This window comes from Aquila chrysaetos, chromosome 9 (genome assembly GCF_900496995.4).
Source record: "Aquila chrysaetos chrysaetos chromosome 9, bAquChr1.4, whole genome shotgun sequence".
Classification (NCBI taxonomy): Eukaryota; Metazoa; Chordata; class Aves; order Accipitriformes; family Accipitridae; genus Aquila; species Aquila chrysaetos.
The window spans coordinates 10,686,250-10,703,228 of NC_044012.1; the positions used below are offsets into that span (position 1 = coordinate 10,686,250).

Sequence of the window (16,979 nt, forward strand, 5' to 3'; positions counted from 1 at the left end):
GCGCCCCGAGCCCCGGCCTTGCCCGGGCCATCCCTGCGGGAGGGGTCCGGCGCCTCCTCGCCCTCCGTCGCGCCAGGCCCCGCGGAGAGCGTCCTGCGGCTGCCTGCTGCTCCCCGCTGGGCCCGGCCCGGCCCGGCCGACCCGGGGTCCTGGGCCCTGGGCCCTGGGCCCGAGGCTTGCCGGCCGGTATCGGGGGCTACCTTAGGCTGGGCTGCGGGGCTGCAGGATTCGTCCCGCGGCTGCTTTTGTGAGTCGCGGGCGCTGCCTCTGTCTTGCGTAGATAGGTGAAAGCATTCCTTTGCTCTGACACGGAGATCTTGCCGAATCCGACGGTCGGGCGGTGAGGGGAGCTGCCGTCGTTGTTCAGCGGGGTTTGAGATGGCAATTTGGAAAACGGTAGAAAAAACCTGTGCTGACAAGGCAGGCCTTGATGTCTTTGGGGAACACTGAAGCTGATGGGAACCACGAGCATAGAAACAGAGGATGCTCTTTTCTTCAGGTGCATGCTTCTAAAGACACGGTGCCGTTCCTGGAATCTGTGTTCAAAATGGGTGTTTCTCTCCATCTCAACCCTCTTCCTGCTATAAAGTTTTGAAGCATTTTACAGCAGTCTGAGTCAGAAGCCCTGCAGATACCTGCATTCAGAAAAATCAGTTTAGATGTATTTTGCAGAGGTGGTGTACATTATTGCAATTATTTCTGTTTAGTATTGAGACAATAAAGTCTGGAATGTGTTATGTCTATGTACTTCTGTTACGAAAACCTTTCCACATAGGATCGATATAGATTGTACTATGAAAGTGTACAAAAAAAGAGAAAACTTTCTTTAAAAATTTCAACCAATGTCTCTGGCACTAAGTTTCAACAACAAAAGAGAGGTCCTAAAATGTGTGCATCGTTCCAGCTGATTTGTTAGTCTGTAAAAGGGTATTCTGTTGTCCTTTTTATCTGCTTCTCTTTAGTAAATTTTATTTGCTCTATATCTGCTGGAATGAAGTACACAACAGTGTGATTATAATTTGGTGTTTTATACCTTGCAGATGATGTTGTAATACAATATAGTGCTTCCTCTTTTGTTTTCCCATATACAGTATCTCCTCCAAAGTTCATTTTTCTCAGGCTTTGTGTTTGCTGTGTCACAGTAAATCCTTCATTCTGTTGAAATTTCTGTGACTGTTGCAATATTTGTAGGAATGTTCTGTTTACCAAAATCAGAAGTTGTCTCTTTCTGTTCTTGCTATCTGCTACAATTATACAGTTTCGACTGGACAAACCATAAATTGTAAGAATTATTACTTCAGACTTGGTTCCAAAATGCAGTCCCCATTTCTGGTGTAAAGCAGCCAAGTGTGTATAGCTTTAAAAGTTAAAGACAAGTAATAATAAATAATGGCATGTGAAGGCTGGGAAACTCCCAGGGAGCCAGGTATCCAGTTCTTCTTTTTCTGCCCCACTTCCGCAAGAATGTTCCAAATAAATTCCCTCTTTCCTCTTGGTCCATATTTTATTCAAGTTTTTCTCTTGCAAAATTGTCTGTTAATTTTATGCATGTCCTTTTTGTCCTTTTCTTCTCAATCCCTTCTTTGCTTAGGGGCCATTTTGGTTTGGTTTTTTTTCCCCCTTATGCCAGGAAGAGATTCCCAGTAAATAAATGTTGAGTTCTTTCCCTGAGAAATCTCCTGAATCTCACTATGTAGCTGTGGGAGAAGGATTACCACTTTCAGCTCCTGAAGTTACACTGGATGCATGAGAATCTCAATATGCAGTCATCACGTTTTTATGTTTGCAAAGAAAAACTTGAGAATATAAAATTTGAAATTTCTGTTGTCAATGAACAAGTGTAGGCAGTCACTTTTAAAATAAAATACTTAAAAAATGAAAAAAAAATCTGGAATGATGCTGCTTTTTAATGTTTAGTGTTGGCAGTACACTCTCCTGTTTATGTGTACCTTGTGAAGTATTTTTGTGCAGTTTCTGGATTCATTATAAATTATTTTAACACACACATGAAGAACAGATGTCACCTTAGTATAATTCCCATTTGGAAACTGCCAGCATTAGTAATGGCAATGTAAGAAGAGAGATGAGCCACCTGGATAAACCAGATACTCTTTCAAGAACCTGAGGTGTAGGCAAGCTCTGGAGTGATGAATGTTTTAACATTTAATCTGCTCCTACCTATTGTACTTCAAAGGCTCTAGAGTGAGCAGCCTGTGCCCAAACTGATTGTATTTCTGCCATATTTTTGTTAATAGGCAATGACACATCAGACACACTCATATGCATTAAAGAAGGCACATGACATCTCGTTCAAATGTATGTCGCCATTATTAAAGATGCTCAGCATAATAAGCTCAGATAATTGCCAAGTTACTTAAGCAAATACACTTTGAGTGCCATTTAGCCATACACCTTGGAAACAAATAACTATTCTTTCATTTTGCATCTTTTAAAATGCAGCTCTGCCCCTCTACAGTGATCCAGTAATATATAGCAAAAGCATTATCCTCAAGTGACATGATATCCTTGTGCGAATACCTCCCAATAACTCCAGATCTGTATTATAGAGACAACTTGCCTTAGAGATTCAAAAATTCAATTTCTTCAAGCCTGCAAAGCTTAGTATGTTCAACTTCTATTTGGCATGCCAATCTTGGAGCTTTCTAACCGTAATGGTTAGTTCTTATATAGCAGTTTTGATAAAAAGAGCTCAAATTAAATCATGAAGAAAATTATTCCGTACATAGGGATGGGAAAACTGAAGCATTTGTTGTTAGTCCTGTATCACAACATAGTGACAGGTTCAGAAGAACCCGTGTATTTGTCCTCAGCTGCTCCTCTGTTCACTCATGATTACTGTCAAAGAGAAATAAAACTGTAAGTACAAAGACTGGGGAAGACAGTATTGTTCTTTAAGTAGCTTGAAATGCTTCACTGTAGTGGATGGAATTATGTCTTCCTGTCATTCACTGCTAAGCAGACACTTTTGAGATGTAGTCAAAGCCCATGAGAAATCTATGGAAATCAGGAGTGCTTCACTTTTAGCTCAGCATTGGAGAAATCCACCCTTTAAGCACCTACCACTCTGTTGTTCTCACTTCTGTAAGCTCATGAGAGATCTCCTTGATTCAAGCTAGTAAAATTGAGATCAGAATTAGATTACTACCACAACTTTTGAAGTGATAAATGATAATTTGAGGACAGAATCAGTGAAAATCCATTCTTAGGTGCAGCCAATATCAAGAGGCATCAGGGTTACAGGCTAATGTGATATTTGTATAAGCAGCAGTATTACCCTATCTTTAAGAAAAACTTAATATTTTCCTCAAAAAGAAAGAAGGCTGATTGGATGGGGAAGCACATAAAATTGTCATATACACACTGGCTATCATTTATAGCTAAAACTTTATTCAAGCTATTTTTTTCTTTCCTCTCAGGTATTGTCATCCCCCTTTTTCACTTTTTCTAAATAAAACCATTTAAACCTCCATTTTGTGGAGTCCACTTCCTGCCATGTCTTCAGCACATTTTCTCTTGTCTCAGAGCTCTTCTATGCCCTGCCTTTGTAATCCACATGTGTAGACATCGATGTGTTTTTGAATGTGAGAAGATAAATGCTAAAGTGGTGAACGGTGTCAAATGCATGTAGACATTGGGCCACTTCAGTGGCACTCTGCCCTGCGAGCAAGATCTGAGCCTCAGTTTTCAAGTTTCTCTTGAAAACACTTGCCCAGCATTCTCTATCTTGCATATGTTTTTCCCCAATCTATAGTCTGCTTTTTAACATACAAAATTCCTCCTCCGTTTCTTCTTTTTGCTGGTAAGTTGGTATTTTTTGTACTATTTCCCATGGTCTAGAAAAGCTTTCCTGACTACTTGCATCTGACTGACTCTGTCTACCTCCAGCTTCCCTGTCTACAAACACAGCACAGAGCCACACAAGAATAAGAACCAAAGCATCACAACTTCTCGAAGCTCATTTGTCCTAGTAAGCAGCAAAGTATTTTAACCCAGTGGCAGAGCAGCTGTACTGCTTCCAGTATTTGAGTCACCATGAGGACCTGTGTGTGCAGACTATTTGGCCACAGACATAGCTGCAGAGTCAGTGCCCGGTGCGTGTGTCAGGCCTGTGCAGGGACCTGAGTAGATCACAGTAGTTTAACAGAAATAAATTGAGACGCTGACCTGAGTAAGTCGTTGCAGAAACTACTCTGTGGACACCTTTAGAGCTGTTTACATCCCTTATTGAGTGATTTAGCTCACACCAGTGAATCTCAAAGGTTTTACAGCTGACTTCTATGGAAAACTCCTGAAAAAGAAAATTAATACTTACAAGGCAGTACCACAATATAAAAGTTGCATAAAATGCATTCATTGCTTTTTTTCTTTCATTTTCTTGATCGCATAATAGAAGAATCCCTACTTCTGTTTGCTATTGTCTTTGTGAAAATCAATATGTTTATAAAATGTAGCCTTGACAGACAGCGTTTCCTCAGATCTAACAAAATTACTACCAAGGAGCCATTCTTCTTGCCACAAAGATGTCTTAAGACATTTTACAGCTGCAGGTTGGGTATCTCATTGTAGCCTCATTGGGTATCTCATTGGGTATCTCATTGCAACCCTTCATGGGTTTAGCAGGGTGCAGGCAACTACTGGATCATACCAGATAACTGAGGCTTCACAGATCAGCTCCTTTCTCCAGTCTGCTGTGTTCCGTTCCCTAATATAACCACACTTTTCTTTTTGTCTTTTGAAAAAGTTTCTTTAGCGTTACCACCACTACCAACAACAAATCAGATTGCCGATTTAGTCTTAATTGGTGTGGTTGTTATCTTTTTTAAAAGTAGCACAAGTAATTGTTTCTGAGATGAGAATGTTCTCCATCTCATCTAAGCACTGATTCTGAAGTTTTAGTTACAAAGCAGGTGGAAATATCATTCATTTTTTGCAGCTGGAGAGAGTGTTTAAGAAAAGAGAGGCGGTAGCCGGGTGGTTTCCCCCTGCAGAACAAAAAAGCGAGAAGGGCAGCTCCCCTTACAATCTGCTCACGCGTTACTGCACCCTGATGCTCAGAGCAGGTTACAGCTCTTGCTTCTTCGTGGTGTAGAATGGGAAAATACTACTACTTTTCCCTAAATTTGATCCCCACGCCACCTGGACAGTCTCGGTTCCTCTCTAAGTCCTGGGACTTGCTCCAGTTACCTCAGTTCCACATTTTCCTTCTCCCGGGCTGAGCGAGCCAACGGAGCGAGCGGCAGCAGCGCCGGGAGCAGGAGGAGCGCGGGCGCTTTCCCTGTCCTGCAGGATTCGCGTTGGCTGCTCTGTATCTTTAAGGGGCTGACCCCATCCCACGGTGAGCCGTTATAAAGGCAGGTAAGCAGCCGTGCCCCGATCAAAGAGCTGAGAGCAAAGCGGGGTGCAGCTCCCCTATAATGACTGGCCACCACGGTTGGGGATATGGGCAGGATGACGGTAGGTTATAGCATTTCTGCGCTGCATCTCTCTATCTTCCCACACTCGTTTTCTTTCTAGAACTGTTGCCTGAGCCCTGCAGAGCTGCCTGCATTTCAATGTCTGCAAGCATCAGTCATATACAGCAGGTAATTAATTACCTTATTGATAATAAATAGCACCCAGAAAGTGGCACCAAAAGATGCACAAACTTAAGCCTGCTGCCTTTCCTTGTTGCAATCAATGCTCCTAAAAGGGGGGAAGCAGTACTGAGTGGGGGTTTTTTTTCAGGCTGCAGATATTACAGATGGGTCCCTTTCCCAAAAGCTGTTACGAAAAGGATTAACCGTGTCTGCCTCTCCAAAAGCAATTCTTTTAAGTAAAGAAGATTTAGTAGAACAGTAATAGATCTTCTGATCCTGTGCAGCTGTTGAAATGTGATATCTAGGCTTCCATAGAAGTGAATAAAATATGGTATATGTTATATATTTCTAGAACATCAATAAATTATACAGATCAGTATCAGAAGTCTCTTATAGCACAATTTATGCTTTATGATTTGACAGTTTTTAATTTAGTCATCTTCCTTTGCTTCCCACCTCCAAGAACGTGTGTCACAGAGTGAGAGGATATGTGAAGCTACTGAAAGATTCCTATAATAGTGTATTATAGCACCTGTGTCCTTTACAGAGAAGGATGGATGAGTGACTGCTGTTGTCCAATACGACAGTCTTTTGCATAACTTTCAGGAGTCTCTCCCTCTTTTGACAGCAATTATTTTAGCTGCTGAGTGTCCAACAAGAGTCTTTCACATAACCTTCAGGAGCCAGTCTCTCTCTCTTTAAACAGCAATTATTTTAGTTTCTGTGAGTCCCAAAGCAAGTCTGAATTCTAAGTGAAGCTGGTTAGTGCTAGTAGATAGTGTTATGTGTTTGGGCGTATCAGTAGTAGTAATAAAGCCATGCATATTCTTATGAAGCTTATAAGAGACAAATTATATTGCCTAAGCTTGTGTAACAGCATTTAAATACTAGATCTGCTTTATAGGCAGGCTGAGAAAAGATATTCTGTAAGATCAGCTTTTCAGAAAATGCCAGAGACAAATGAGTATAATAGATCAGTGTTTTTGTTACGTAAACTCAAGGAGGGTAAATATCTGTGCTTGATTAAAACAGTTTCCACTCGTGAAAGTATGTAAGAATGCTACAATTAAAAATGTGCCTCTTGAGAATCTTAAAATAAAATTGTTACTGTTAATACTTCATGAACATAAGCAGTAGAAGAATTTAATTGCTTCTTGCACTACCATACCAAAGTAGAAAAAGAAGTTGTAAGAATAAGCATTTCTTTGATACAGATAAGGTTTTGTTATCTCAAACAGGATAAGAATGTTCCAGCTCTGGCAGTAGAGAGCTGTGTTATTAAATTGGTGTTTCTCCCCACTCTATTGGGGTCAGGAAGTCCAAAAATGTTAATTATCACACTGTACCCTTCACTCAGGGTAGAGAGATACCATAATGGGCATGAGTGAAGAATGAAGCTGCCTCAAAGATTTACTGCAGTCATAAAATGGTTTTAAAAATAACTGCATAGTCAGTAGCTAAGAGATTGAGTCATCTGCATCTAATTTGAATCACTGGAGCTTTTACACTATCTTTCCCAGGAAGAATTAAATGCTGTTTCTTTGGGGGAGTGTATGTGCGCATGCAAGTGTGTTTACATCTGCACCCACCTTGGAAGGTTTTCAGATACCTTAGCAATATAACTACAAACTCTGCAGAAAATTAGTAGCGCAAGTAACTGAAGATACAGCAGTCTGTTGATGTGCTGTGATTTCCTCAGCGTGTTTTGTTCAAGGTATTTGAATCCCTCATCTTGTTGCAGCCTGTTTGGGCTAAAAAACACACCAGCTTAGAATTTAAGTGGACTTCTCAGATACCAAACTTTCAAGTCACTCCTGCTCAGCAAGCTTTACTTCAAGTCTCATGAAAACCTGTAATGATTATCTTGTGTATAGTAGGAACAAAATAACGGTGTTTTCCTTTCTTTCCTTTTGAAGGACCTTCAGAGTGGCACAAATCTTATCCTATTGCCCAAGGGAACCGCCAGTCACCTATTGATATAGTTTCTGCAAGAGCAGTTTATGACCCTAATCTGAAACCACTTATTATCTCCTATGAATCATGTACATCTCTCAACATCTCCAACAATGGCCATTCAGTTATGGTTGAGTTTGAAGATACTGATGACAAGACAGGTGAGACTAACACACAGCCAACTAACGTGGAATACCATTTTGTGACTTAGTGAGGGGAAACGATTAAGTACATCCTGTATAGTATACTTTATATGATGTATAATTTCAGTTCAGAACAAGATATATGACCAGAGCCCTTTATATTTTGTGTTCTTGAGCCTCATGTTTCTTGTCACTTGAGTCTCTCTAGCAATGCAATATTGCAGAGCAGAATAGTGTTTCTGCATTAGGAAAAGCTCTTGCATCACGAAAATCAGAAGTTTGTTTGCAGTGCTTCTCTTTTAAATGGGGATTGTCAGTTTGCTAGACAGGGAATCCATGCATCTCTCCTGCACTCCTAGACCACATCCAGCATGTAGAGTAGGTTATGTACAGTCCTCACTGCCCTGTTGCCATGATCATCCAAACCAAAGATGCTAACGCACATGCCAGCTCTGTCTGGCTCGCTGCCCAGTGTCCATCCACAGGGGTAGGGAAGAGAAGAGGATTACCAGAGATCAGGTCATACAGCCTAGCCATAATCATACAACTTGGTATAGTGACTATCTGGACCAGTCACTGTTACGTTGCATTTTTTTCTTTCCTCCCTGCCTCATAGCGGTTCAGTTTCTACAGAAATTATAGAATTCTGAGTTGGTAGCAGCTTGTGGATGTTGGACTATTTGCAGTTGTATATTATTCTTGTCTCAGCTCTTGGCAGAGAATATAAATGCTTTAAGTGATTGATTACTTCTGTTAATTCTACTTCCATGGTAGACCTTGCTTTTACATCTGGGGAGTAGGGGAAGAGCATTCAAATGGAGATGATAAAGTAGCTGGTAAATGGAAAGAGTGCATTTAAAAAAACAAACAAACCAACCCCACAAACAACTGAACAATTTTTAAACCTCTCAGCTGATTTCTGTCTTCCATTTGGGTGTGTTTATTGATTCTAGCTGCATAGGATACCCTAGATACTCAAAACAAGTTACTTTTTCTGTGAAGTGACTTGTCTGTGCTTGTAACACTCTGAAATAAGGGCTGGGGGTTAAAATTCTAGCCATTTTGTTTAAAAATTTCTCTTCTGGAATGAATCTAAAACTGCCCAATTGAAGGGTCATGTTTTCGAGCGTCTTTACTGAATTTGAAGACTAGATGTGCATTTTCCAAAATCTTACTACACAGAACCATTAAGCATGTTACCTTACAAAGAGAATTTGTAAAATATATCTGGAAGTGTTATCTCAGCTTGCTAACTACTTTCGTGCAATTCTAACCTGAACTATATCTACATAACAGTGAACTTTAACCAGCTTTAGAAGTTTAAGAACATTATCTATTACTCTGCATTTAGAGATACAGACTCGGAGCACACGCAGGAATTAGGACCTCTGCCCTTTCTACACTAAGCACATGCCTTGTTTTAATAATGCTTTCAAGGAAGACTGCTAGGAGTGGAAAACATGGTTTAAAGTGTTTTTAGTTGTGTTGAAATAGATCTAGTGACTCACAGCTCTGCATAAATGGCACAACAGAATTTTGACAGTAACCCATCATAGCTAGATTTCTTAAAATAATATTTGAGACAGGTGATGCATTCCATTGCTAAGTTCAGAAAAACATACTAGGAGATACTTATATTCTTAATTAATACTAAAACCTTTGCTTTGGCAAGGCCAGTTTCCTGCATAAAAGCCAGCTGGAGCTATGCACATGTGGTAGCATTGTGTAAGCCCCAGCTTTAATTTTTTAAATAGAATTATATGGATTACACTGAGGATAAGTACTTTACAGATACTAAATGTAATTTTAAGTTTCTTAATATAAGACTGATCAGGTTTTCATGTCTGTTGGGCAAAATTTATTTGATTTAGTGCCATATTAAGTTACAGGAGGATTATTGATGCTGTTGATAAAGTATCTTCTATACATGGCATCTTAAATAGTCATCTGTTCCTAAGTGTTATTTCTAAATGATGTGTGAAGTTTCTCTGTAGCGTTTCCTCATCTTTAAGGTGATTTGAGATTCTGAATGGTGTCATGTAAAGTACAAGCTATTATATTACCTCTTTTATGGGATCAGGTATTTAAAGGAAACAGAGTATAGGTAAACTCCACTGGAAGTAAAGGCACTCTAAAGAGGAAATTATTACCTTGATTATCAGGTACACAGTTCAGCTATTTACAATCTTGCACAAAATCTCAAGTAGCACTGTCAAAAATATTTTAGGTACATGAGTTTCAAATTGCGATTTATTTTTTAATATACAACTTGGATTTATTGTGTTTTACAGGAAAAGCACAACCATAATAATGGCTACCACATCTTCATATGTCAAATATAGTCTTTCAAAAAAGCTACAGAATTCTGTACAAGTAGCCACTCAATGTTTTTAATTTAAATTTTCCCATGTATTCAGGTGCTTTCCATTACAAAATCAACCCTTCTAAATATCTGGATGATGCATCTCTTTCATATTGGCAACTGGGGATGCTGCTGGCTTTTTTCCACTGTTGTGCCAGAAATGGTTAGTTTTCACTCACAGGAAGGTAAAAAGCCAGAATGCTTAAGATTTTTCTTTTTTTTTTTTTCTTTTTTTTTTTTTCTCCTGCCTAGCAATCAGTGGTGGTCCCTTTGAGAATCCATTTCGACTAAAGCAGTTTCACTTTCACTGGGGGACAAAGCACAGCCAGGGATCGGAGCATACAATAGATGGCAAACCTTTTCCCTGTGAGGTAACGATGTGTTTTTACAGATGGGATTAATTCATGCAAATGCTGTTGACAAATGACTTTGCAGTGGGGACTGGATGTCCCTTAGGATTCTGATTGCTTACTCACCATGGTCAGGTCAGCACAGACTTCAATGAGAATTAAATGACTATGCTGGTGCTATCCATAGCTTAGAAATGGCTTCATCTGGGGGCTCTTGAGAAAATTCTGCAAAGCTAGGAGAAGGCACAGGCCTTTCCCAGCACATTCTATCCCAAATATTACAGTAGCATAGCATCCTGGAATCTACCAATGAGTACTGGAGCATAGTGCTTCATGGGATGAAGGCCTGTACCAGGGAGGTTAGGTCACAGGTTAATGCCTGATTTGTTTCAAATTAAGGCTGTGTGGTGGGTTGACCCTGGCTGGATGCCAAGTGGCCACCAAAGCTGCTCTATCACTCCCCCTCCTCAATTGGACAGGGGAGAGAAAATATAACAAAAGGCTCATGGGTTTAAATAAGGACAGGGAGAGATCACTTGCCAATTACTGTCACAGGCAAAATAGATGCGACTTGGGGAAAATGAATTTAATTTATTACCAAGCAAATTGGAGTAGGATAATGAGAAATAAAACTGAATCTTAAAAAAAACCTTCCCCCCACCCCTCCCTTCTTCCCAGGCTCATCTCCACTCCTGATTTTTTGTACCTCCTCCCCAGCAGTGGGGCAGGGGGTTGGGGAATGGGGGTTGCAGTCAATTCATCACATGTTGTCTCTGCTGCTCCTTCCTCCTCAGGGGGAGGATTCCTCACACTCTTCCCCTGCTCCACCGTGGGCTCCCTCCCACGGGAGACAGTCCTCCATGAACTTCTCCAGCGTGAGTCCTTCCCACAGGCTGCAGTTCTTCATGAGCTGCGCCAGCATGGGTCCCTTCCATGGGCTGCAGTCCTTCAGGCACAGACTTCTCCAGCGTGAGTCCCCCGCAGGGTCACAAGTCCTGCCAGGAGGCTGCTCCAGTGTGGGCTTCCCACGGGGTCATAGCCTTCTTTGGGGACCCCCCTGCTCTGGCGTGGGGTCCTCCACGGGCTGCAGGTGGAGATCTGCTCCACCGTGGACCTCCCTGGGCTGCAGGGGGACAGCCTGCCTCACCATGGTCTTCCTCACGGGCTGCAGGGGAATCTCTGCTCCGGCGCCTGGAGCACCTCCTCCCCCTCCTTCACTGACTTTGGTGTCTGCAGAGTTGTTTCTCTCATGTTCTTACTCTTCTCTCTGGCTGCAGTTGCGCAGTTTCCCCCCCAGCTTCTTAAATATGTTATCATACACACGCTACCAGCACCCCTGATGGGCTCAGCCTTGGCCAGTGGCGGGTCCGTCTTGGAGCCAGCTGGCATTGGCTCTATTGGATGTGGGTGACGCTTCTAGCACCTTCTCACAGAAGACACCCCTGTAGCCCCCCTGCTACCAAAACCTTGCCATGCAAACCCAATACAGGCTGATATATATAAACTTTTTTTAGTGTCTGCCCTTGCTTATGGTCTGGTCCAAAAGACTGAACTTCTCATCCTTCCTAAGATGCCTTTGGAGCAAAATGTACATGCTGTTTTGAACAACTATTAGTGCCTGTTAACATGAGACAACTTATGTTCACAGCTTCTATCACTAATTTATTTAATTCTTATTTGTTGTTTTTCTTTAAAGCTCCACTTAGTTCACTGGAATGCCAGAAAATATGCAACATTTGGAGAAGCAGCAGCAGCTCCAGATGGCTTGGCAGTAGTTGGTGTTTTCTTGGAGGTAAAAATCACTAAAATAGCATGTTTATATGATGAAAAGCATTATGCTGTCAAGTGTTTGAGAACCAAGCCACATATTTAAGAAGTGCTTAAGGAAAACAGATGACTTACTGGAAGCAGTAACTCATTGTAAATTGCTGTTAAACTTTAGTAGGAATGTTGAGATTCAGATAAGAAAACACCTATTCAAAGCATAATTACAGTTGTTTTTATTTAACCTGTCTATTCCATTATTTTAGATTGGGAAAGAACATGTCAATATGAACAGACTCACTGATGCTTTGTACATGGTAAAATTTAAAGTAAGTTTTAAGCTCTTTAAATTTAATTGTTTCTGGGATATCCTTTAAAAATCAAGTTCATATGTGTTTGAGACAAAAATGGAAAATCACCCACCACAAATCCTCCCATCATTAGAACATCACTGTAGTTGTATTTTCCTCTTCCCCTCCAAAGTTCATCTTATTTGCCTGATCTTGGGTGTCTCCCAAGGCTATGCTGACCCCGCTGGTCATTCTGAGGTTCTAACTTTCCCAGAGTATCTAAAATCAAAAGCCTCATGACCCTTCAGGTTCAGCTCTTATACTCAGCAAAATAATCCTTTTCTATTGAGCCTAGCCCTGAACAAGTCAAAGCTGGCTGTCTATCTTCTGCTGGAAAGCTCTGTCAGAGGACAATCTTAATGAGGTCCTGAGCTAGTCTATTCTTACAGTGGTACCTGAAGGTGGTCTTTAACCAGTTGTATCTCAGAGCTTTGCTGAAGATTGATATCTGCTGCACTTTCTCAAGTGCAGACTGATCAGACAACTACAAATGTTATCCTTTCTGGATTTAAATGAGGTTAATGCATTCTATGACAAGCATAAGTTCTAATATGTAAAATAAACTATATCTAATACTTCAGTGGGCATATTACTTCTCGCTCCTCTGTACATGCTTGTGAAAGAAGGAAAATGAAGGCAGTTACATAGCAATATGTAGGCTGCAGACACACTAAATGATACTTTCATGTTTAAGTGATTTCTTCCGCTTGCAGAAAAGAAATAGTTATCCCTCAGTTGTAGTGATGGAAGGTCTGCAGGTTTGGGGAACAAGCACTGGCAATAAGCTGCTCATTCTGTTCCTTATGTGCAATTTTACAGACAGTTGGACAAGTGCTTTCTGAGTGACTAAGTACCTTTCAGATACTCCTACAGGCTGAAAAATATTGCCCTAGACTGTGCCACTACTTTAGGTAGCACCTCCTATTTCTACTGGTCTTTTTGTTGATCTACCTTCCTCTAATTTTAGACTTGAACATTTGATTTTTTTTTTTTAAAGCCAATATTTGTCCTAGCAGACAATGACTGTTTGGGGCCAAGTTTTCCATAGTTTTGAATTTTCTACTCAAATAGAATAGCATAGCATAGAAAATAGCAAGTAACGAGACAAGGAATTCTGCCATGATACTACCCATAGCCCATACTGAACACTATATACAGAATACACTTCCTGCATTATTTTTAGACCTTTTGTGACAAGAGCTGAACTTTGGTAGAGGCAATGCGGCAAGAACTCAAAGTCCAGTAAGCCAGCAGCAGGCATCACACTTGTCATGCTACTCTTGGATAACAGTTTTTATAAGGCAGCCAAGCCTTTATTGACTTTTCCTTTCCCCTACTTCTTAATATTACATTAGCATTTTTTTCTCTTTCAAAGAGTTCTTTAGCCTGCACTTAAAAGTAAAAAGATAAATTTCAAGTATCGATTTTTTTTTTCTTTTTTTTTTTTTCCCCCCCCAGGGAACAAAAGCTCAATTTAGAAGCTTCAACCCCAAATGTCTCCTGCCTTTGAGTCTAGATTATTGGACTTACCTTGGTTCTTTGACAACACCACCCCTTAATGAGAGTGTAACATGGATAGTGCTGAAAGAACCCATCAGAATTTCTGAGAAACAGGTAAAGTTTTGATATCCTCCCAGTTCTTGTAGAATTCAACACTGGATAAACAGGCAGTGACTGTTTTGATTTGCAATGAGGCTAAGTTAAGACAATTAGCCTGTGAATAATCAGCCTGTTCAATAATTAGGGCTTCTGTTTTTTCTGTTAATACTCTCTAGCATCTTTCCTTGAAACTGTTCTATTAACAGATTAAAATGTACTGAATACTTTCCTTTGGTCCTTTTTTAAAAACATTGTTTGCCCTTTTAAGCAGTAAATTATTTCACCTGAATTTGCAGCTGGAGAAATTCCGCATGCTCCTCTTCACCAGTGAGGGAGACCAGAGGATCCAAATGGTGAATAATTTTCGCCCACCTCAGCCTCTTAAGGGGAGAGTAGTTCGAGCTTCCTTCAAGGCCTGAAGAAAACTGATAATGGCCCTGAGATATCCAAGAGCTTCCACATCTGAGATACTACAGACAGAAACTCTGGTCTTCAGATCGTTCATGGAACACAGAAGATAGCCATTTCCACGAATGCTTTACTTGGAGGGGGACAATCTTTTGATTTTATATTTTGTTTGAATTGCTTATTCTTTCGAGAAATGGGATCTTTTTAACTAGCACTTTTTAATATAAGGGATAGTCAAGTAAACTAGAATGTTCTCCAAGACCTGAAACTCTAAAAACTAAGATGAAATTAAAATCCTGCCTAATATAATATGGGAAATTATGTAGTGATCTACTAGCACTGGTGGCCACAACTTCTAATTTTCTCATTTAATACATGATGAAACAGTAGTCAAGAATTTTGGACAAATTGGACTTAAATTTTCCTTACCGGTCTCCTGTTAGTATTTGCTGAGCTCGGTCTGATTTAAAGATTGCTTTCACTGTATTCTTGCTGTCTGACAGTGCACATGAGTAGCACTAGAAAGAAGTTCTTTACTCACCTCAACTAGGCACTACATATATATATTTTAAAGTTACTGTTCTAAGATGCTATTTTATAACTAATTTAAAATAACAATGTAAATACTGTGTTTATAAGCAGGCCATTTCATTGCACAGTGTTGTTCAGACATTTGTTCGTTTAGCCCATGCAGCATACGTAACTATAATGCCCTTGTCCATTTTCTTGAAAAGAACATCTATAACAATTCAGGTAAGTGTTTTGTGGTTCTCAATTATTGAAATTCTACCTCAGTGAAGTGGTTTGCTCTGCAATACGACCTCTTTCATTGTCTGCCCTAAAGAAAGTAGATATTTTCTTTACTTTAGGGACTTAACATGGGTAGACCTTGACTGCACTGCATGTGCATTGCTGCACAAATCATCCCCTCGCTATGGCAGTCTCTCAGGGATTCTCCCTGCAGATCATCAGTCCTGAGTCACTTTACAACTTGAAAAGAAAGTTGCTTTAGAAAAGCCATGTGTTAGTGTTACTGCTTCTGCAGCTTAGTGGCAAAATTCAGACTTGTGCCTCCGGTACTAAATACAGTGATGTTACCTGTAACTACCCGGGGAGGTGGGGCGGGGAGTGCTGGTGAACAGCAGCTACTATGGGCTGTTCTCCTTTTTCAGAAGGGGAGAAAGACACTAAATGTGAAGCACAGTACAAGGAATGGAAGACTAGAATTCTAGACCTAACTCTTCTAAGTTTTTCTGGTACACTGACTTAAAGTTTTCTGTTCCTTAGTTTCATCTTCTATAAAATGAGGGTAACACTGACCTACCTCACAGGGATGTTGTGAGGGCTAATTCAACATTGTTTTAAATGTGAGATTCTTATATAGCAGATGCTAAAGGAAACAGAAAATTATTACTAAATGCAGTGTTTTTAGCTATTATGAATGTAACTTTGCTAGTAATACAAACTGGTATTGCAGAAAATCTATTTCATGTATCTTAATTTCTTTTAACAAATGAAATAAATGAGACTTTAAAATCAAGTGTGCATCCCTTTGTCTTTTATTTTTGAATAGACCTACCTCTCTCTACTTCCAGCAGTTTTTCTTGGACTTTCATTAACAGAAATGCTGTTTGATATCTTCAACTGATGCATCTATTTCAGATCAAGGAATGCTTTGATTGTTTACTTTCCGTTTCATAGAAAACTTGATTATGCTATAGTAGAATAACCTAAGTACAGATAAGAGTTACCTTGCCAAAGTTTCTGGGCTTTTTTTTTTTTTTTAAGTTCTAGAAAGCTTATCTCCTGTTTAAAAACTGGTTTTAGTCTATATCGCATTTCTTCCCATCTTTTGAGACTAACAGTTTTTCCTTCATCTTACTCCTTTCACTCAAACTCTGACATATTTTGTGCATCTTGAATGACTTCTTGCCCAGAGTTAAATTGTTGTTGTAATGAATCTTATGTCCCTGTTAAAAATTAAAACCTACATGAAGAGACTAATTTTAAAATGTAAAATGTCTTTCAGAAGAACCTTATGTATTTGATAGCCCAAATATATTTTATTAGGGATGAATTAAAATACTTTCCTGATTAAAATATAACCAATACTACTTACCATATATAGCTTAATCAAGCTACCAAAGTACTGCTGCATTAGTATTAGTACACACTTTTTACAGAGCTGGTCACTGATCAATATTTTCAGTGTTTTCTCTCATCCTAGGCATATAAGTAGGTTTCTGCTCACTCAGTCTCTCACAAAAGGTAAAGGGGGTTTGTATACCAAAACTTTGCCTCGTTTTTTTTCCCTGCTACAACCACTCAGTCTAATAAAATAAAAATCTTATTTATCCACAGAATGTGTCCATTCTGTGACCTTGAACACAGTACTTAAGCTTATTTAAGGGTGGTTTACTCATGAACAACAGAAGGATAATGTTTAGCTTGCA

The 16,979-nt window shown here is 39.9% G+C and overlaps 1 protein-coding gene across 2 annotated transcripts; it reads left to right on the top strand.

Moving 5' to 3' along the window:
- Nucleotides 1–5,400: 5,400 nt before the first annotated feature.
- On the top strand, nucleotides 5,401–16,066 carry CA7 (carbonic anhydrase 7). 2 transcript variants are annotated; one of them, XM_030026683.1, is made up of 7 exons: nucleotides 5,401–5,475; nucleotides 7,514–7,711; nucleotides 10,308–10,426; nucleotides 12,102–12,197; nucleotides 12,436–12,498; nucleotides 13,978–14,133; nucleotides 14,415–16,066. In XM_030026683.1, exons 1-7 carry the CDS (start codon nucleotides 5,436–5,438, stop codon nucleotides 14,535–14,537), a joined length of 795 nt encoding a protein of 264 aa, XP_029882543.1. In that variant the 5' UTR covers nucleotides 5,401–5,435; the 3' UTR covers nucleotides 14,538–16,066. The 2 variants fall into 2 exon arrangements, with proteins under 2 accessions (XP_029882543.1, XP_029882544.1); XM_030026684.1 differs by lacking the exon at nucleotides 13,978–14,133.
- Nucleotides 16,067–16,979: the final 913 nt, after the last annotated feature.

Excerpts from the sequence above, each read along its gene's own strand:
- CA7 (XM_030026683.1), top strand. The coding sequence starts at position 5,436 with ATGACTGGCCACCACGGTTGGGGATATGGGCAGGATGACG. Across the intron at positions 7,712-10,307 it reads AGATACTGATGACAAGACAG|CAATCAGTGGTGGTCCCTTT; the intron begins GTGAGACTAACA and ends TCTCCTGCCTAG. Across the intron at positions 12,198-12,435 it reads TAGTTGGTGTTTTCTTGGAG|ATTGGGAAAGAACATGTCAA; the intron begins GTAAAAATCACT and ends CCATTATTTTAG.